The 21,444-nt window shown below is 48.9% G+C and overlaps 1 protein-coding gene across 1 annotated transcript in view; it reads left to right on the top strand.

Annotated features, from left to right (window-relative positions):
- The window catches only part of MVB12B (multivesicular body subunit 12B), a 194,288-nt gene extending 173,341 nt beyond the window's left edge, over positions 1 to 20,947 (top strand). The window contains 1 exon segment of the mRNA XM_060100447.1: positions 20,508 to 20,947. Coding sequence (XP_059956430.1) covers positions 20,508 to 20,594 — 87 coding nt within the window. The 3' untranslated portion in view covers positions 20,595 to 20,947.
- The last annotated feature ends 497 nt before the right edge of the window (positions 20,948 to 21,444 follow it).

Below are 21,444 nucleotides of genomic sequence, written 5' to 3'. Positions count from 1 at the left end.
TAAGGTTAGTTCTCCCATCTCACCTCAATTTTTCTAATTATATTCACATGATTATTCTTCTAGGTGAACTTGAGAATCTTTTCAGGGGGAGAAACTCCATTCTAGATGTTTATTGTGACTGCACTGAGCATATAGATTAATAGAGGAACGATTGGTGAAAAGCCTCCACCCGGGTCTTTGTTTCTGTCTCTCAGCAGAGTGGAAGGGCGTTCTTTGTGGAGAGCCTGCACCCTTCTTTGTAGGTTATTCCTAGGTGTTTGATGTTTCGTGGCTCTCATGAACAGGATCTTTTCTTCCATTATATTTTCTGTCATTTATGTATCAAAGAGCTGTTGACTTTTGCATCATTTTGTGGGCTGGCTCTCCCACTGACTTCTATTGTTTCTGATGGATTTTCAGTTGCTTTTCTTCAATTTCGCAGGCCAGAGTTTATGTTGTCTGCAAATACCAACACTGCCTCCTCCTGTCCCTCTTCCTGTGCCTTCGCCTGGCACCGCAGCCAGCTCGGTGAGGTCACTAGGCCACCTTGTCTGGACGGAAGTTTCTAGTTTCTATACTAACTCATAATGCTGCATTTTGGCTTGCTGCATATAGACATATCTTTTTTTTTATTATCATGTTAAAGAATTAGCCATCTATTTCTGTTTTCCTAAATGTTTTTATCAGGATTAGATGGTAGCTTTTTTAAAAAAATTATTTTCATAATACCTTTTCTTTCTTTCTTTCTTTCTTTCTTTTTGGCTGTGTTGGGTCTTCGTTTCTGTGCAAGGGCTTTCTCTAGTTGCGGCAAGCGGGGGCCACTCTTCGTCGCGGTGCGCGGGCCTCTCGCTGTCGCGGCCTCTCTTGTTGCGGAGCACAGGCTCGAGACGCGCAGGCTCAGTAGTTGTGGCTCACGGGCCTAGTTGCTCTGCGGCATGTGGGATCCTCCCAGACCAGGGCTCGAACCCATGTCCCCTGCATTGGCAGGCAGTTTCCCAACCACTGCGCCACCAGGGAAGCCCTAGATGGTAGCTTTTGGTAAATGTCTTCTAATCATCCATTGAGATGATCATATCTTTTCTCTGCAGGAATGTTAATACGGTAAGTTATATTAATAGAGTTCCTCATTCTGAGAGTCTGCGTCCCCCCCGCCTTCTTTGGTTCTGTCGGCAGTGGTGTCGCCAAGCAGCAGCCGCCACCCAGGTCACCAGGTCGCTCCTGCAGCGGCCCAGGGCGTTCATCATATAAATGAGGGAGCCAGGCTGAGCCAGAGCTGATGTTTGGCGGACAGAATTACCTGCCCTGGATACTGTCATGCGTTGTATACCTGGGTCATGCAGAACTGAGGTCAAGATGAATATGCCGTCTTTTGAAGTCCATCATAAAAGGATTTTTCTGTCATTTTCTGTCCTTTGGGGAACTCTCATCCCCCAAGTTTGAAAGTAATACCTCCCCCCCTGCCAGTTGAACTCTTAGAAGGTTGCCCAGCATGTAGGTAAAAAAATGAGCATGAAGATAAAGAATGGGTAGGGCACCTTCCCAGAGTCACCCCACAGCTTCTCCTTTTCCACTCAGAAATCAGCGCCAGAAAGCGGCATTGTTTTAAGTATTTTCCACAAATAACCTAGGAGGGGGAAAATACAAATATCCATTTTTTAGGTGACATTCAGATGAATTCTGACATGCTGACTCAATGAGGGGTGAGCCCCCATGGCTCTTTGCCAACAGAACCGGCGTCTATTCAGCCACAAAGGCGTCTGTCAGTCCCCAGCCCTGCCCAGAGCCCCATGCCGACACCAATGGCTGGACCTGCAGGTACCTGCTGGGCCCCCAGCCTTGCAGCCTGGGAGGGGCCAGGAGAAGGAAGCTTGTTATTAATCACGCAGCAGTTCTAGAATGTGCTTCCCCCCATTTTCCTTAAAATGCGTGGCCTTCTCTGTCTTTCATCTTTCTACGTTTAAGAGTCATGGGTGCAAGAAATATTTCACTTTCTTGCTTACTTCGTCCCCATGTGCCCACACAAAATGCACTCACAGTGATAAAATGGCTGTCCACACTCTGGTTGGGCAGTCCGTAGGGAATGGTGGGGACTGCGGCAAACTGGAAAGCACGCCTCTCTCTAAAGGAAGCAGCCTTCGTTCACCTGTGTGAGGCTAAGGGTTGGGGTGCACGGATGAAGGTCCAGAATCGCCATAGCCCCCTATTTGTTTTATAAAATCTGGAAAATGCTGGCATTTTATGCAAAGTCTCTTCAACTTTGCAATGTTTATAACTATTTTAAACACCACACAGGCCACCAGTGTGTGAACCTCCAGCTTGCCCATGTCTGTGCATGGAGATACAAACACAGATCACATGTCGACTCATAATTTCACCATTCACAGGGGTGATGTGAACAAGCCCTGGGGTCAGCACTTTGCCTCCATGAGTTAAATACCACGGATTAGGGGCCATCACACCATCAGGCTCAGAGGCTGTGGGAATTCAGAGGACCCAGGGCTGGACCGACACACTGCTGCTTCCAAAGACAAGACCAGAATGACCTGCCCCCTGCCTGAGGACTGAGTCCCTAAGCTAGCTGTCTTCTCTCCTTTGCATTGAGCTGTCCCCAGAGCCTGATCTGACCCTTCACTCACCTATCCACCCACCCGTCCATCCATCCACCTGTGTCTCCATCCACTCATTCATCCACCCATTCACCTCCCCCCTCCCCACAGCCTGTACCATCCATCCATCCATCCATCCATCCATCCATCCATCCATCCATCCATCCTTCATTCATTTATTCATCTATTCTGGGCCACAGCCTCTACCAGCCTCTGAAGCTACAGAAAAGTCTGAGGCCCCATCCCGACCCTGCACTTAAGGAGGAGATGGAAAGTGATGGGGCCCTGGAAGCTAGTGATTAGTCCTCCCTGGAGGAGGATGAATGTCCCAGAGGGAGTAGCATTCGGAAAGGCACAGAGGTGTGGTGCTTCACAGGAAGAGGGAGGGGAGATCTGAGAAGCCATGTGTGGGGAAAGGTGTGTGCAGAAACCTTTGACGCCTCACTCCCGGAGCAGGGGCTGGGGCTCCGCCTGGGTGGGGACATAGGAGTTACTTCACCGCTCTTTGATGCTCTGTCGGTTCCTAGGTGGAGGTCCTCCTGAGCTGAGGGTGCCCTGAGAGTGGGGGGGCTCTCGCGGCACTGAGCCCAGGGCAGTAGGCCGTGTAGGGTGCTGGTGGGTGTCACCATCCCCGCCCCGGGACTCCCTGGCTTAGAGCAGGAAAGGGGCGGGGGGTGCTGATGAGGGTTGATGAAAATGACCTGGGTGCCCCGGAGTCAAAAGAGGTACAGCTTGAATCGGCACGTGGTCCGTGCATTCATCCGGCAGCCGTGCCCTATGCCCAGACAGACGTGGTGCCTGCTCCTGGAGCAGGTGGGTCATGAGGGGTCCTTTTTCAGCCCCTCATTTAGGGTGAGACTGAGCAGTGGGACTAGGTGGGGCTCAGGGTTTCTGACTCTGGGGTTGCTGCTCTCGGGTCAGAGCTGAGGAGCCCAACGGGAAAGCCAGAAGGGAAACACAGAAGAGGCTTCCCGCGAGGGTCGCACCGACCCCGCTGTGGGCTTGTTGTGGGACCCGCCCGCTTCTCGACCCCGGTGGTCTCGGTCAGCCTCCTCCCCTCTCTGAGCCCCGCCGTGCTCACGTGGGAAGGACAGCAGTACCAGCTTCACTGGGAGTGAGGATTCTGTCCCCAACCCTGGCTTGGGACCCGAAGGCTCCCGCCCCTCCTTATTAGTGACCACAGGGCTCATGAGCCCTGACCTCCAGGCCCAGCTGTGGGCTCTCAGCAAGTGAGGGGATGAACAAGGCATCTCCCCAGCTCGGGGGTATTTCAGGACCACCCCCCGGCCCAGGTCTGGGGGGCAGTCCTGGCTTCCCTCCATCCCTCGGGCCCCAGTGTGCACGTGACAGCCCTTCTCTGGACAGAGCCCTTCTACGGGCTTGTCAACCCCAGGGCCTCCCCCTTTCACCCAGTTTTTTGGATGTCTCTGTGGAACCATGATCCAAGTATGAAACGAGCACTCCTGTGGGAAGAAATGGGGAGACTCAGGCCACAGGGTGTCCCCTCCTCAGGCCTGACCCTGCCCCTCTGGTCCTCAGTGGCCCTTTTCATAGCTTGAAGGGGTGGAGTATTCAAATCAGCTGGACGGACCCTCCCAGCACACAGAGGAGGCCTGCACCGTGGCACCTGAGGCTCCTCAGGGCCCACTCCTCACAATGGCACCTGCCCCTCTCCTCTTCAGGGGTACCCGAGATCCAGCAGCCAGGCTTCCAGAAACAGATGGGAGGACACAGAGTCCTCGTGTGAGGAGAGGAAGCTTCCTGGAGCTGAAATTCCCAGAGGGGCTGAACCCGGGGTGACACAGCAGGTGTCATGGCCTGGCCCATGGGGCCAGGACAGGTGCCAGGACAGGCTTGGGAAAGGCAGGCTGTGGGGACGGCTGGGGCCACTGCTCAGAACCTCACCCACCGCCCATCTGCCCTGGGGACCCGCCGTGACTGTCACTCCAGCCCTGCGCCAGACTTCAAGTTGGCTGGTGTCTTGTTCCTTTACTTCCCCCTACCTGTCCTCACCTGGCCAGGGCCCTGAGGCCCAGCCTGGACTCCTTCAGACCCACTCTAGCCACATCCTTCCAGGCCCTTCTGTGACCCCCACCTGTCCCCCATTTCGGAATTCCACCCGTATGAGAGGTGCGTGTAGACACCGGTCCTGAGGCTGGTTGCCCCACCAGCAGTGTGCCTGTCCCCGCCCCTGGCCTCATCCAGCCCTCAGGGACCTTGGGAAGTTTGATCCTTCCCTGAGCCCTCAGCTTCCGCATCTCAAAACTCGGGTTCTAAAAACAATCCCTTACTGCTGTTTCTTGTCTGGAGCCCTCTCGTTGGTTTGATAGTTACAAGACCCAGGGAGGGAAGGGTGGGAGGGTGTATGCTTGCCTTTGCTTCTTTCCCCTCTATTTTATTTAGCAAAAGGCTTCAGGTAGTGGTTCTCTACCTGCTTAACCATTAAAGTCCCTTGGATGCTTTTAAGAAATGCTGATGCCTGCCCTGCCCTCACCCCACCCCGACCCCAGGCAGGGCCCAGGCAGCACTGGCTTTGGTTCAAACCCTTGATTCTGGTGCACATGGAGGACTGCTTTTTCACTCTCAAGAGTGGGTGGGGGGCTTGATCACCCTCCTTCTGCCATGAGGCTGGGGCTAGAGGGACTTGGCCTCCCCAGTGCAGCTGGAAACCAAGGTCGGCATCTCCCACCGCCAGGATGCTGGCCTCACTATGACAAAAGGCTCTTGTAATCTGGGAATCGCGTGCTGTGGCAGGGTCTTCTGCCAGGGGCCCACCATCCTCGGCCCAAGGAAGCCCCACAGAGCCCCTGACAGCGACGTCTCTTTCCTGGACTTCCTGCTGCTGTGATAATGGCCCATGCCCACCAGAGGGCGCTGTGGCCAGGGCTGGGCGCCGCTCGGCTGAGCTCAGCTCTGCGAACCAAAATGCTTTTTAATTGAAAATTTTTTTAATTCAAAAAGGATTTGCTGTTTGTACGCGAGTGCAGGTTTTCCTCATGCAGGAGGCTAATGTTCTGAGTCAACAGATCCGGGCCCAAATCCACCTTCAAAGGTACTCAGTGTTTGCCCAAGGGAGTGAAAGGGCTTCCAGAAGCGGCCCTAGTCTCTTGGGCAAACACTTTGGGGCCAGCAATCCCAGGCAGAGGACAGCGTCTGTGGGAAGGGTTATCCACGGCCTAAGGGGGATTATGACGGGGGACATATGTTGAAATTTCATTCGAGGAGTTAGAGAAAACAAGAGGAGTTAGAGAAAACAGCCAAGATAACCTACAAAGGGAAGAATCTCAAGGGCAGGGGCGGGCGGACAGCAATCTGTGCGGCGGGTCCCTGGCCCCCTCCTGGGGCGGCGGCGAACTTGGGCCGTGAGTCAGGAGGAGGCGGCGTGTGCACTCCTGATTCTCCCCCACCCCCCCGCCCCCGAGGGTGAGAGAAGCAGGAGTTTGGCAGTTTGTCCTTGAAGACCCTTCTATACCCCCTCTCCCGCAGTGACCGTGTCCCTACCCCTGGCCACAAAGACTGGCCTCCGACCCCCCACCAGGGCCCTTCCACCCTGGCCTGCCCACCTGCACCCCCTCGTCCCCCCCCCCCGCCACCCTGCCATCGGGAGTGTCCTTGCCGGGCCCACCCCGTTAGCGTCCAGGTCTGCGGCCCGTTCCCGGGCTGGCTCTGGACGTCTGGGAACGCGGGCTTCTGTCTCCCTCCACGTGCTTTCTGTGGCCAGCCCCCAACTAACCAAGGTGGCCTCGCTGCCCTGGGAGTCCCCGCCACCCTGGGAGCCGGACACAGCAAACACTCTGGAAGAGCAGAGGTGGCACAGCCCACAGCTGTCTCCCCAGCGCGTGACGGTGCCCCTGCAGGGCGCCTGGCGCTGGGCTCGCTCCCTCACCTCTGCTGCGGCCCCAGGTGGGCGTCTCCCAGGCAAGGCCTCAAAGCAGCCAAAGCGAGCCCCCCTCCCACCAGCCTCCTCCCCCACCCTCTCCCCCAGCCCCTCTTCAGCAGCCCCTCAGCCCTGATGCCTCTGGTCTCCTCTCTGCTCACTCCCATCCACATCCACTTCCACATCTCACTGATTGGGCCATGGAACCGACCCACAGCATCAGGTCACCTGGGAGCTGGTTCACGATGCAGAATCTCAGGCCCCACCCCAGACCTAGTGAGTCAGGACCTGCGTGTGTTAAAGGCTGGTCAGCCTGCTGTTAACAGCCTCTTCAGAGCTGGGTGCCACCCTCCCCCCACGCCTGAGGAGAGACCACACTCGCCAGTCCACGTCAGCACTGCTCTCTTGAACCTTTGCCCACCCAGAACTGCCCCTGCTAAGATCACCATGTGTTTTTAACTACCGTGCCCCCAGCCCGTGCAGTTCAGGCACTGCTGCCCTCCTCCCTGGCCCCTGGGTCCATCGTCAGGGCTAGTTTCCTCCTCCCTTCCTGGCCCCAAGTGCCAGGCCCATCCTTTTGTCTTCCGACCCTGGGTGCTTTTCTCGAAACAGCTCCACACCTGTAACTCCAGCTACCCTGCCCCCCAAGTACTTCCACTTCCCATCCCTTTATTCCTGGTTCCATATGTCTCCAGCAGGGTTTGTGGCACCCCCTGGGTGCTCCTCAGGGACCACCCTCGGCCATTGGCAGAAATGCTCTTATGCTCTCTCCCCCACGCTGCTTTCGTCCTGTTTTGCCCATTTGGGTTAAAGGCCCCGGTGTGCCCATGTCCATCCCCTGCCACTCTTGTAGGGCTCTCACCTGGCCCCAGCTCCCAGCACGGGGGCAGGGAATGTAGATGGGTGCCGATGGAGCCGTGATGCGCCTGAGCAGCCACCAGGTGGCGGTATTGTCCCAAACTTTGCCCGAAGACCTAGTTCGGGGCTGCACTGCTCCTCCAGCCTCCTGGGAGCTGGAGTCCCCAGGCCATGGTCATTAGCAGGAAAGTGGGGCTACTTTGATGGGCTCCCCCACGTAGCCAACAGATGGGCAGCGAGTGCTTGCGTGGTGCTGGGGAAGGCGGGCCCTTAACCTGCCTCACCTCGTCCTACCTTCACAATAGGCCCCGGAAGTAGAGATCATCACGCCACCTTTTTTATCGAGGTATAATTGACATATAACATTGTATTAGTTGCGGGTGTACAACATGTTTCACTATTTGTGTATATTGCAAAGCGATCATCATAATAAGTGTGGTTAACATCCCTCATCATACACAGTAACAATTTTTTGACTTCTGACGAGAACTTTTAATATTTAGCAACTGTCAAAGATGCAATACAGTATTAATAACTGTAGTCACCAGGCTGTACATCCCCCCCGCATGGCGTAATTATTTCGTGACTAGAAGTTTGTGCCTTTTGACTCCCTTCACCCGTTTCGCGCACCCCACCCCACCGCTGCCTGTGGCAACCACCCATCTGCTCTCTGCACAGTGAGCTTGGTTTTGTGGTTGCTGTTGTTGCTGTGTTTTAGAGTCCGCATATAAGTGAGATCAGATGGTGTTTGTCTTTCTCTGTCTGACTTATTTCATTTAGCATAATGCCCTCAAGGTCCATCTGTGTTGTCACAAAGGCAAGATTTCATTATTTTATTTTTTATTTATTTAAAAAAAATTTTTATTGAAGTATAGTTGATTTACAATGTTGTGTTTCAGGTGTACAGCAAAGTGATTCAGTTATGTATGTGTGTATATATACACATACATACATATATTCTTTTTCAGATTCTTTTCCCTTATAGGTTATTACAAAATATTGAGTATATTTCGCTGTGCTATACAGTAGGTCCTTGTTGGTTATCTATACTATATATAGCAGTGTGTATATGTTAATCCCAAACTCCTAGTTTATCCCTCCCCCCTGCTTTTCCTTTGGTAACCATAAATCTGTTTTCTATATGTCTGTGTGTCTATTTCTGTTTTGTATATAAGTTCATTTGTATCATTTTTTTCAGATTCCACATGTAAGCGATATCATATGATATTTGTCTTTCTCTGTTGGATTTACTTCACTTAGTATGATAATCTCTAGCTCCATCCATGTTGCTGCAATTGGCATTATTTCATTCCTTTTTATGGCTGAGTAGTATTCTATTGTGTTTGTGTGTGTATATATATATATATATATATATATATGAACATTGGGGTGCATGTATCTTTTCGAATTATGGTTTTTTCCAGATATATGCCCAGGAGTGGGATTGCAGGATCATATGGTAGCTCTAGTCTTAGTTTTTTAAGGAACCTCCGTACTGTTTTCCAGTCCTGTTCTCTGGTTATACCAGTTTACATTCCCACCAACACTGTAGGAGGGTTCCTTTTTCTCCACACCCTCTCCAGCATTTATTATTCGTAGACTTTTTGATGATGGCCATTCTGACCAGTGTGAGGTGATACCTCATTGTAGTTTATATCCGCATTTCTATATTAGCAACGTTGAGCATCTTTTCATGTGCCTTTTGGCCATCTGTTATGTCTTCTTTGGAGAAATGTCTATTTAGATCTTCTGCCCATTTTTTGATTGGGTTGTTTGGGCTTTTTTGATATTGAGCTGTATGAGCTGTTTGCATATTTTGGAGATTAATCCCTTGTCAGTCACATCATTTGCAAGTATTTTCTCCCATTCTATAGGTTGTTTATGGTTTCCTTTGCTGTGCAAAAACTTTTAAGTTTAATGAGGTCCCAGTTATTTATTTTTGTTTTTATTTCCATCACTCTAGGAGATGGATCCAAAAAGATATTGCTACGATTTATGTCAAAGAGTGTTCTGCCTATGTTTTCCTATAGGAGCAGTTAGGTCTTTAATCCACTTTGAGTTTACTTTTGTGTATGATGTTAGAGAATGTTCTAATTTCATTCTTTTACATGTAGCTGTCCAGTTTTCCCAGCACCACCTAATAAAGAAACTGTCTTTTCTCTATTCTATGCTCTTGCCTCCTTTGTTGTAGATTGATTGACCATAATTGCATGGGTTTATTTCTGGGCTTTCTATCATGTTCCATTGATCTATATATTCTTTTTTGTGCCAGTACCATACTGTTTTAATTACTGTCGCTTCGTAATATAGTCTGAAGTCAGGGAGCCTGATTCCTCCAGCTTCACTTTTCTTTCTCAAGATTGCTTTGGCTATGCAGAGTATTTTGTGTTTCCATACAAATTTTAAGGATTTTTCTTGTTCTAGTTCTGTGAAAATGCCGTTGGTAATTTGATAGGGATTACATTGAATCTGTAGATTGCCTAGGGTAGGAGAGTTATTTTGACAATATTGATTCTTCTAATCCAAGAACACAGTGTATATTTCCATCTGTTTGTGTCATCTTCAATTTCTTTCATCAGTGCCTTATAGTTTTTGGAGTACAGATCTTTTGCCTCCTTGGGTAATTTTTTTTAACATCTTTATTGGAGTATAATTGCTTTACAATGGTGTGTTACTTTCTGCTTCATAACAAAGTGAATCAGTTATACATATACATATGTTCCCATATCTCTTCCCTCTTAGGTCTCCCTCCCTCCCACCCTCCCTATTCCACCCCTCTAGGTAGTCACAAAGCACCAAGCTGATCTCCCTGTGCCATGTGGCTGCTTCCCACTAGCTATCTATTTTACGTTTGGTAGTGTATATATGTCCATGCCACTCTCTCACTTTGTCACAGCTTACCCTTCCCTCTCCCCATATCCTCAAGTCCATTCTCTAGTAGGTCTGTGTCTTTATTCCCGTCTTACCCCTAGGTTCTTCATGACCTTTTTTTTCCCCTTAGATTCCATACATATGTGTTAGCATACAGTATTTCTTTCTCTCTTTCTGACTTATTTCCCTCTGTATGACAGACCTGACCGAGGTCCATCCACCTCGCTACGAATAACTCAATTTCGTTTCTTTTTATGGCTGAGTAATATTCCATTGTATATATGTGCCACATCTTCTTTATCCATTCATCTGATGATGGACACTTAGGTTGCTTTCATCTCCTGGCTATTGTAAATAGAGCTGCAATGAACATTTTGGTACATGACTCTTTTTGAATTATGGTTTTCTCAAGGTATATGCCCACTAGTGGGATTGCTGGGTCATATGGTAGTTCTATTTGTAGTTTTTTAAGGAACCTCCATACTGTTTTCCATAGTGGCTGTATCAATTTACATTCCCACCAGCAGTGCAAGAGTGTTCCCTCTTCTCCACACCCTCTCCAGCATTTATTGTTTCTAGATTTTTTGATAATGGCCATTCTGACTGGTGTGAGATGTTATCTCATTGTAGTTTTGATTTGCATTTCTCTAATGATTAATGATGTTGAGCATCCTTTCATGTGTTTGTTCACAATCTATATATCTTCTTTGGAGAAATGTCTATTTAGGTCTTCTGCCCATTTTTGGATTGGGTTGTTTGTTTTCTTGATATTGAGCTGCATGAGCTGCTTGTAAATTTTGGAGATTAATCCTTTGTCAGTTGCTTCATTTGAAAATATTTTCTCCCATTCTGGGGGTTGTCTTTCGGTCTTATTTATGGTTTCCTTTGCTGTGCAAAAGCTTTTAAGTTTCATTAGGTCCCATTTGTTTATTTTTGTTTTTATTTCCATTTCTCTAGGAGGTGGGTCAAAAAGGATCTTGCTGTGATTTATGTCATAGAATGTTCTGCCTATGTTTTCCTCTAAGAGTTTGATAGTTTCTGGCCTTACATTTAGGTCTTTAATCCCTTTTGAGTTTATTTTTGTGTATGGTGTTAGGGAGTGATCTAATCTCATACTTTTACATGTACCTGTCCAGTTTTCCCAGCACCACTTATTGAAGAGGCTTTTCTTTTTCCACTGTACATTCCTGCCTCCTTTATCAAAGGTAAGGTGACCATATGTGCGTGGGTTTATCTCTGGGCTTTCTATCTTGTTCCATTGATCTATCTTTCTGCTTTTGTGCCAGTACCATACTGTCTTGATTACTGTAGCTTTGTAGTAGAGTCTGAAATCAGGGAGCCTGATTCCTACAGCTCCATTTATCATTCTCAAGATTGCTTTGGCTATTCAGGGTCTTTTGTGTTTCCATACAAAGTGTGAAATTTTTTGTTCTAGTTCTGTGAAAAATGCCAGTGGTAGCTCAATAGGGATTGCATTGAATCTGTAGATTGCTTTGGGTAGTAGAGTTATTTTCACAATGTTGATTCTTCCAATCCAAGAACATGGTATATCTCTCCATCTATTTGTATCATCTTTACTTTCTTTCATCAGTGTCTTATAATTTTCTGCATACAGGTCTTTTGTCTCCTTAGGTAGCTTTATTCCTAGATATTTTGTTCTTTTTGTTGCAATGGTAAATGGGAGTGTTTTCTTAATTTCACTTTCAGATTTTTCATCATTAGTATATAGGAATGCCACAGATTTCTGTGCATTAATTTTGTATCCTGCTACTTTACCAAATTCATTGATTAGCTCTAGTAGTTTTCTGGTAGCATCTTTAGGATTCTCTGTGTATAGTATCATGTCATCTGCAAACAGTGACAGCTTTACTTCTTCTTTTCCAATTTGGATTCCTTTTGTTTCTTTTTCTTCTCTGATTGCTGTGGCTAAAACTTCCAAAACTATGTTGAATAAGAGTGGTGAGAGTGGGCAACCTTGTCTTGTTCCTGATCTTAGTGGAAATGGTTTCAGTTTTTCACCATTGAGGACGATGTTGGCTGTGGGTTTGTCATATATGGCCTTTATTATGTTGAGGAAAGTTCCCTCTATGCCTACTTTCTGCAGGGTTTTTATCATAAATGGGTGTTGAATTTTGTCGAAAGCTTTCTCTGCATCTATTGAGATGATCATATGGTTTTTCTCCTTCCATTTGTTAATATCACATTGATTGATTTGCGTATATTGAAGAATCCTTGCATTCCTGGAATAAAACCCACTTGATCATGGTGTATGATCCTTTTAATGTGCTGTTGGATTCTGATTGCCAGTATTTTGTTGAGGATTTTTGCATCTATGTTCATCAGTGATATTGGCCTGTAGTTTTCCTTCTTTATGACATCCTTGTCTGGTTTTGGTATCAAGGTGATGGTGGCCTCATAGAATGAGTTTGGAAGTGTTCCTCCCTCTGCTATATTTTGGAAGAGTTTGAGAAGGATAGGTGTTAGCTCTTCTCTAAATGTTTGATAGAATTCGCCTGTGAAGCCATCTGGTCCTGGGCTTTTTTGGAAGTTTGTTGGAAGATTTTTAATCACAGTTTCAATTTCAGTGCTTGTGATTGGTCTGTTCATATTTTCTCTTTCTTCCTGATTCAGTCTTGGCAGGTTGTGCATTTCTAAGAACTTGTCCATTTCTTCCAGGTTGTCCATTTTATTGGCATAGAGTTGCTTGTAGTAATCTCTCATGATCTTTTGTATTTCTGCAGTGTCAGTTGTTACTTCTCCTTTTTCATTTCTAATTCTATTGATTTGAGTCTTCTCCCTTTTTTTCTTGATGAGTCTGGCTAATGGTTTATCAATTTTGTTTATCTTCTCAAAGAACCAGCTTTTAGTTTTATTGATCTTTGCTATCGTTTCCTTCTTTTTCATTTCTTTCTGATCTGATTTATATGATTTCTTTCCTTCTGCTTACTTTGGGGTGTTTTTGTTCTTCTTTCTCCAATTGCTTTAGGTGCAAGGTTAGGTTGTTTATTCGAGATGTTTCCTGTTTCTTCAGGTAGGATTTTATTGCTATAAACTTCCCTCTTAGAACTGCTTTTGCTGCATCCCATAGGTTTTGGGTCATCGTGTCTCCATTGTCATTTGTTTCTAGGTATTTTTTGATTACCTCTTTGATTTCTTCAGTGATCACTTCGTTATTAAGTAGTGTATTGTTTAGCCTCCATGTGTTTGTATTTTTTACAGATCTTTTCCTGTAATTGATATCTAGTCTCATAGCATTGTGGTCAGAAAAGATAGTTGATACAATTTCAATTTTCTTAAATTTACCAAGGCTTGATTTGTGACCCAAGATATGATCTATCCTGGAGGATGTTCCATGAGCACTTGAGAAAAATGTGTATTCTGTTGTTTTTGGATGGAATGTCCTATAAATATCAATTAAGTCCATCTTGTTTAATGTATCATTTAAAGCTTGTGTTTCCTTATTTATTTTCATTTTGGATGATCTGTCCATTGGTGAGAGTGGGGTGTTAAAAGTCTCCTACTATGAATGTGTTACTGTCAATTTCCCCTTGTATGGCTGTATTTGCCTTATGTATTGAGGTGCTCCTATGTTGGGTGCATAAATATTTACAATTGTTATGTCTTCTTCTTGGATCAATCCCTTGATCATTATGTAGTGTCCTTCTTTGTCTTTTCTAGTAGTCTTTATTTTAAACTCTATTTTGTCTGATATGAGAATTGCTACTCCAGCTTTATTTTGGTTTCCATTTGCATGGAGTATGTTTTTCCATCCCCTTACTTGCAGTCTGTATGTGTCTCTAGGTCTGAAGTGGGTCTCTTGTAGACAGCATATATATGGGTCTTGTTTTTGTATCCATTCAGCCAATCTGTGTCTTTTGGTGGGAGCATTTAGTCCATTTACATTTCAGGTAATTAACGATATGTATGTTCCTATTCCCATTTCCTTAATTGTTTTGGCTTTGTTATTGTAGGTCTTTTCCTTCTGTTGTGTTTCTTGCCTAGAGAAGTTCCTTTAGTATTTGTGGTAAAGCTGGTTTGGTGGTGCTCAACTCTCTCAGCTTTTGCTTGTCTGTAAATGTTTTAATTTCTGCATCAAATCTGAATGAGATCCTTGCTGGGTAGAGTAATCTTGGTTGCAGGTTTTTCTCCTTCACCACTTTAAATATGTCCTGCCAGTCCCTTCTGGCTTGCAGAGTTTCTGCTGAAAGATCAGCTGTTAACCTTATGGGGATTCCCTTGTGTGTTATTTGTTGTTTTTCCCTTGCTGCTTTTAATGTATTTTCTTTGTATTTAATTTTTGACAGTTTGATTAATATGTGTCTTGGTGTATTTCTCCTTGGATTTATCCTGTATGGGACTCTCTGTGCCTCCTGGACTTGATTAACTATTTCCTTTCCCATATTAGGGAAGTTTTCAACTATAATCTCTTCAAATATTTTCTCAGTCCCTTTCTTTTTTTCTCTTCTTCTTCTGGAACCCCTATAATTCAAATGTTGGTGTGTTTAATGTTGTCCCAGAGGTCTCTGAGACTGTCCTCAGTTCTCTTCATTCTTTTTTCTTTCTTCTGCTCTGCAGTAGTTATTTCCACTATTTTATCTTCCACGTCACTTATCCGTTCTTCTGCCTCAGTTATTCTGCTATTGATCCCATCTAGAGTATTTTTAATTTCATTTATTGTGTTTCTAATCGTTGCTTGATTCATCTTTAGTTCTTCTAGGTCCTTGTTAACTGTTTCTTGCATTTTGTCTATTCTATTTCCAAGATTTTGGATCATCTTTACTATCATTATTCTGAATTCTTTTTCAGGTAGACTGCCTATTTCCTCTTCATTTGTTAGGTCTGGTGAGTTTTTATCTTGCTCCTTCTCCTGCTGTGTGTTTTTCTGTCTTCTCATTTTGCTTATCTTACTGTGTTTGAGGTCTCCTTTTTGCAGGCTGCAGGTTCGTAGTTCCTGTTGTTTTTGGTGTCTGACCCAGTGGCTAAGGTTGCTTCAGTGGGTTGTGTAGGCTTCCTGGTGGAGGGGACTAGTTCCTGTGTTCTGGTGGATGAGGCTGGATCTTGTCTTTCTGGTGGGCAGGTCCACGTCTGGTGGTGTGTTTTGGGGTGTCTGTGGACTTTTTATGATTTTAGGCAGCCTCTCTGCTAATGGATGGGGCTGATGTTCCTGTCTTGCTAGTTGTTTGGTATAGGGTGTCCAGCACTGTAGCTTGCTGGTCGTTGAGTGAAGCTGGGTGCTGGTGTTGAGATGGAGATCTCTGGAAGATTTTCGCCGTTGGATATTATGTGGCGCTGGGAGGTCTCTTGTGGACCAGTGTCCTGAAGTTGGCTCTCCCACCTCAGAGGCACAGCACTGACTCCTGGCTGCAGCATCAAGAGGCTTTCATCCGGGCTTCCCTGGTGGCGCAGTGGTTGGGAGTCCGCCTGCCGATGCAGGGGACGCGGGTTCGTGCCCCGGTCCGGGGGGATACCACGTGCCACGGAGCGGCTGGGCCCGTGAGCCATGGCCGCTGGCCCTGCGCGTCCGGAGCCTGTGCTCCGCAACGGGAGAGGCCACAGCAGTGAGAGGCCCGTGTACCGCAAAAAAAAAAGAGCCTTTCATCCACACGGCTCCTCAATTTGGGATGATTCGTTGTCTATTCAGGTATTCCATAGATGCAGGTACATCAAGTTGATTGTGGAGATTTAATCTGCTGCTTCTGAGGCTGCTGGGAGAGATTTCCCTTTCTCTTCTTTGTTCTCACAGCTCCCGGGTCTCAGCTTTGATTTGGCTCCGCCTCTTCGTGTAGGTCGCTGGAGGGCGTCTGTTCTTCGCTCAGACAGGGTTAAAGGAACAGCCGCTTCAGGGACTCTGGCTCACTCAGGCCAGGGGGAGGGAGGGGTACGGAGTGCGGGGCAAGCCTGAGGCGGCAGAGGCCGGCATGATGTTGCACCAGCCCGAGGCGCGCCATGCGCTCTCCCGGGGAAGCCGTCTCTGGATCCCGGGACCCCAGCAGTGACGGGCTGCACAGGCTCCCCAGAAGGGGGCGTGGACAGTGACCTGCGCTCGCACACCGGTCTCTTGGCGGCAGCAGCAGCCCCAGCGTCCCACACCTGTCTCTGGAGCTCCTTTAAGCAGCGCTCTGAATCCCCTCTCCTCATGCACCAGGAAACACAGAGGGAAGGAAAAGTCTCTTGCCTCTTCGGCAGCTCCAGACTTTTTCCCGGACTCCCTCCCGGCTAGCTGTGGCTCATTAGCCCTTTCAGGCTGTGTTCACGCCGCCAACCCCAGTCCTCTCCCTGCGCTCCAACCAAAGCCCGAGCCTCAGCTCCCAGCCCCGCCCACCCCGGCAGGGAGCAGACAAGCCTCTCGGGCTGCTGAGTGCAGGTCGGCACCGATTCTCTGTGCGGAAATCTCTCCGCTTTGCCCTCCACACCCCTGTGCCTGTGCTCTCCTCCGCAACTCGGAACCTTGCCCCCTCCCGCCACCCGCAGTCTCTGCCCACGAAGGGGCTCCTAGTGTGTGGAAACCTTTCCTCCTTCACGGCTCCCTCCCACTGGTGCAGGTCCCGTCCCTATTCTTTTGTCTCTGTTTAATCTTTTTTCTTTTTTCTTTTTTTTTTTTTTTTTTTTTTGCGGTACGCGGGCCTCTCACTGCCGTGGCCTCTCCTGTTGCAGAGCACAGGCTCTGGACGCGCAGGCTAAGCGGCCATGGCTCACGGGCCCAGCCGCTCCACGGCATGTGGGATCTTCCCGGACCGGGGCGCAAACCCATGTCCCCTGCATCGGCAGGCGGACTCTCAACCACTGCTCCACCAGGGAAGCCCTAATCTTTTTTCTTTTGCCCTACCCAGGTACGTGGGGAGTTTCTTGCCTTTTGGGAGGTCTGGGGTATTCTGCCAGCATTCAGTAGGTGTTCTGTAGGAGTTGTTCCACGTGTAGCTGTATTTCTGGTGTATCTGTGGGGAGGGAGGTGATCTCCGCGTCTTACTCTTCCGCCATCTTCCCCGGAAGTCGGTAAATGGGATTGTTTCCTTAATTTCTCTTCCTGATCTTTCATTGTTAGTGTGTAGAAATGCAACAGATTTCTGTGTGTTAATTTTGTATCCTGCAACTTTACCGAATTCATTGATGAGCTCTAGTAGTTTTCTGGTAGCATCTTTAGGATTTTCTATGTATAGTATCATGTCATCTGCAAACAACAGTAGTTTTACTTCTTTTCCAGTTCGGATTCCTTTTATTTCTCTTTCTTCTCTGATTGCTGTGGCTAGGACTTCCAAAACTATATTGAATAAAAGTGATGAGGGTGGACATCTTTGTCTTGTTCCTGATCTTAGATGAGGGTGGACATCCTTGTCTTGTTCCTGACCTTAGAGGAAATGCTTTCAGCTTTTCACCATTGAGTATGATGTTAGCTGTGGGTTTTGTTGTATAGGGCCTTTACTATGTTGAGATAGGTTCCCTCTATGCCCACTTTCTGGAGAATTTTTATCATAAACGGATGTTGAATTTTATCAAAAGTTTTTCCTGCATCTATTGAGATGATCATACGTTTTTTATCCTTCAATTTGTTAACGTGCTGTATCACATTGATTGACTTACAGATGTTGAAAAACCCTTGCATCCCTGGGATAAATCCCACTTGATCATGGTGTATGATCCTTTTAATGTATTGTTGGATTCAATTTGCTGGTATTTTGTTGAGGATTTTTGCGTTTGTGTTCATCAGTGATATTGTAATTTTCATTTTTTGTGGTATCTTTCTTTGTCTTGTTTTGATATCAGGATGATGGTGGCATCATAGAATGAGTTCGGAAGTCTTCCTTCCTCTACAATTTTTTTGGAATAGTTTTGAGAAGGACAGGTGTCAACTCTTCTCTAAATGTTTGATAGAATTCGCCTGTGAAGCCATCTGGTCCTGAACTTTTGTTTGTTGGGAGTTTTTTAATCACAGATTAAATTTCAGTACTTGTAAATTGGTCTGTTCATATTTTCTGTTTCTTCCTGGATCAGTCTTGGGAAATTGTACCTTTCTAAGAATTTGTCCATTTCTTCCAGTTTGTCCATTTTATTGGCATATAGTTGCTTGTAGTAGTCTCTTATGGTCCTTTGTATTTCTGTGTCAGTTGTAACTTCTCTTTTTTCATTTCTGATTTTATTGATTTGGGCCCTCTCCCTTTTTTTCTTGATGAGTCTGGCTAAAGGTTTATCAATTTTGCTTCTCTTTTCAAAGAACCAGCTTTCAGTTTCATTGATGATTTCATTCTTTTCTTTTTTTATTGCTGAGGAATATTCTACTGTATATGTACCACATTTTCTTTACCCATTCATCCATCGATGGACACTTAGGTTGGTCCATATCTTCACTATCGTAAATAATGCTGCTGTGAACATGGGGGTACGTAGAACTTTTTGAATTAGTGTTTTCCTTTTCTTGAGGTAAATTCCCAGAAGTGAATCATGTGACAGTTCTATTTTTAGTTTTTTTTTTTAAGGAACCTCCGTACTGTTCATAGTGACTATACCAATTTACATTCCCACCAACAGTGCACGAGGGTTCCCTTTTCTCCACATCCTCGCCAACACTTATTTCTTCATGTGACCCCTCTTTAGAGGTGAGTTCACTGAGGTTCAGAGGAGGGAAGACCTGCCTGAGGTCACCCTGCAACGTCAAGTCCTTCCCTCCCCGCCCCTTCTGCTTGTAGGGACCACAGTCCTATCACCAGTGTCACCTGGTCCCTGTGGTTGCTCAAGGCTGCTCACACGGGACAGCCAGGGCCAGCTCAGGCCTTGCCCCTGCACCCAGCGCCAGCCTGGATCTGTGTCTGTCCTGGGTCGGCCTCCGGGACCACTGGCAGGGTGGCCGAGGACGCAGTGCTGCAGTGGTAGTCTGCTGGCTGCCTCGGCCTCCCCACCACTTCCCTTTGGGAGGAGTAAAACCCTCCAGAAGCTTCTGCTTCCCCTCATTTCTAGAAGGATCCCTAAAGCCCCTCAGCCTGTAGCTGTGCTCCTTTCTCTGCGTGGCCCTCAGAAGTGCCTCCTGGCCGCAGGCAGTTCACTTTGGGGGTCGGGAGGGCATTTGGAGCCCATGGCTGCGGCTGGGGTCTGTACCCTACTGGGTGGCCACCCAGCGGTCACCCTCCTGCTGGGATGGTTCCATGTCACCTTCCTGGCAGCCCCCTGCTGGTGTCCCCGAGGCGACAGCTTCAGGTAGTGGCTGAGTTCAACCAAGCCGCTCAACTTTGCTTTATGTAGGGAAGGAAGCCTGTTTTATGGCAATTCTACTGCTAAAAAGTTTTAAAATATTATTTTAAATGTTTAACGACCACTGACCTAATCTAAGCAACTCATTTCTAAGACCCATGGACCCACATGGCTGCCCTGCGTGGTGTCCAGGCCATTCCCACGGCCCCACTCCCCAGCCCCGGCAGCCTCAGGCCTGGCCCTTCTGCCCGGCGGGCACTCCTCACCTGTGCCCCCTCTTCTTCCTGGCATGCCCTGCCCAACATTTGGATGTTGAAATCCTGCCTGGCCTTCAAGAACCGCAGGTGTCCCCACCCCTTCTCTAAATCTCCGCCAGACTCGGAATCTACCTTCTGTCATTTCCGTGAGCCGGGGTCAGGTAGGTAGGCTTGGGTCTCAAGCAGGAGGGTTGAGCTCTGGTTCGGGCCGGCAGCAGGGTGGGCCGGGCACAGGTACACACCGCCGGCGCCCGCCCTGGCCCAGGTTCATGGAGCCCCAGGTCCATCACATGCGAGGAAGTGCCTGGGAGCTCAGCGCAGAGTGCGCTTCGGGGTGTGGGATGGCGCCCCTTCCCTGCGTCCCATGTCAGCAGGTGTTTGTCTTCAGGTCAGGTCAGGAAGCAGTGAGCAGAGCAAGTCCAGGGGTCCCCCAAGCCTGGCGGCTGCGGCTAACCCAGGTCAGGTCTGGGATGGAGCCCCAGGTCTGTCCCCGTCCGTGGGACTCCTCCAGCAGCAGGAGCGTGGGGACCATCCGCCGGGGGGGCGGCAGGACGCATGCGGGCAGCTGTGTGCGTCCAGTGCAGGCACTGCGGCTTTGGGCACTGCTGGTGCCGAGAGCTCACCTTCCAGGGGGCGGGCAGGGGGCAGAAGGCATCAACTGTCACCAACTAGACAGCCACCTGCAGCACCAAAGGCATATCCCCCCCGCCCGCCATGCACGTGCACAGCTCACGCCTGCGGTACGTGTGCACGTGCAGAGGGCCGCCCATCCCGTGTCCTCAGGGCCTCCGCCTGCCTGTCCGAGGCCGTGGGGTGGGGTGGGGTGTTCTCTGGTGGCCTCGCGCCCTGACTGTGCTGCTCTGCCCCCTCCCCCCGCAGTACGAGTACAGCTTCCGCACAGAGCAGAGCGCCGCCGCCCGGCTCCCGCCCAGCCCCACCCGGTGCCAGCAGATCCCCCAGTCCTGAGGGGCCGCCTGCAGGGAGAAGATGCATTGCCCAGACTACTGAGCGCCCCCCTCGCCCGGTCCCCCCTGCCGCCCATCCACACTACCCCGATTGGCGCTTCTGGGAGACTCTGGGCAGCTGAGCTGTTACCTCCTCGGTCATCGGCTTGCCTGACCTGACACCCCGCTTCCCTGGGGATGCTGTTCATAATCTCGACTAATCTGTGTGTGCTGTAGTGACCAGTGGCTCCTACCATGTCTGTGTGATGACCAGTTGTCCTGTGAACAACCCTACCCACGACGGGAGTCACCCCGAGGGCCCTGGACAGTTGTTCTGGCTGCCCAGTGACGCCACTGGCTCCCTGCTCTCCGGACTGTCGCCATCACTAAGCCATTGCTTCCTCCCAGAAGACCCTGAGGGGCTGGCAGCTTCGCACGGGGCCCTCCAGGGCTGACGGATCGCCCCAGACCCACGGAACACATCGCTCACGCCAACGGCATCAAGTGCCCGAGAATTTCACAGGGACCCTAAGGAAACATGGGAGGATGCCAGTGGGTCCCCACGTGGACCCGGGCCCGGCTCCCTGCCCGCTGTGGACAACCTCGGACTCGCCCCTCAATTCACACACTGGATGCTCTGAGGTCGGGGGACAGCCATCCCCCAGCCACCGGCCCAGAGAGGACTTGCCTTCCCGGCAAGACGGCCGTGTGGCCAGGTGCTTGCCTGGACATGAGCTTTGCTGCCAGAACGCTGGGCTCACTCACCTCACACCCTCATCCCCACAAAGGGCTCATCTCTGCAGTGCCCACGTGCCAACGACAGCTCCAACTGCCCGGCCCGGTGCTCTGACCGTGACCAGGCCGTGGGTGAA

The sequence above is a fragment of the Mesoplodon densirostris genome, chromosome 6 (genome assembly GCF_025265405.1).
Source record: "Mesoplodon densirostris isolate mMesDen1 chromosome 6, mMesDen1 primary haplotype, whole genome shotgun sequence".
NCBI classification, from domain to species: domain Eukaryota; kingdom Metazoa; phylum Chordata; class Mammalia; order Artiodactyla; family Ziphiidae; genus Mesoplodon; species Mesoplodon densirostris.
The sequence above is the reverse complement of the archived record's forward strand: the minus strand, read 5'-3'. Positions and strand labels throughout refer to the sequence as shown.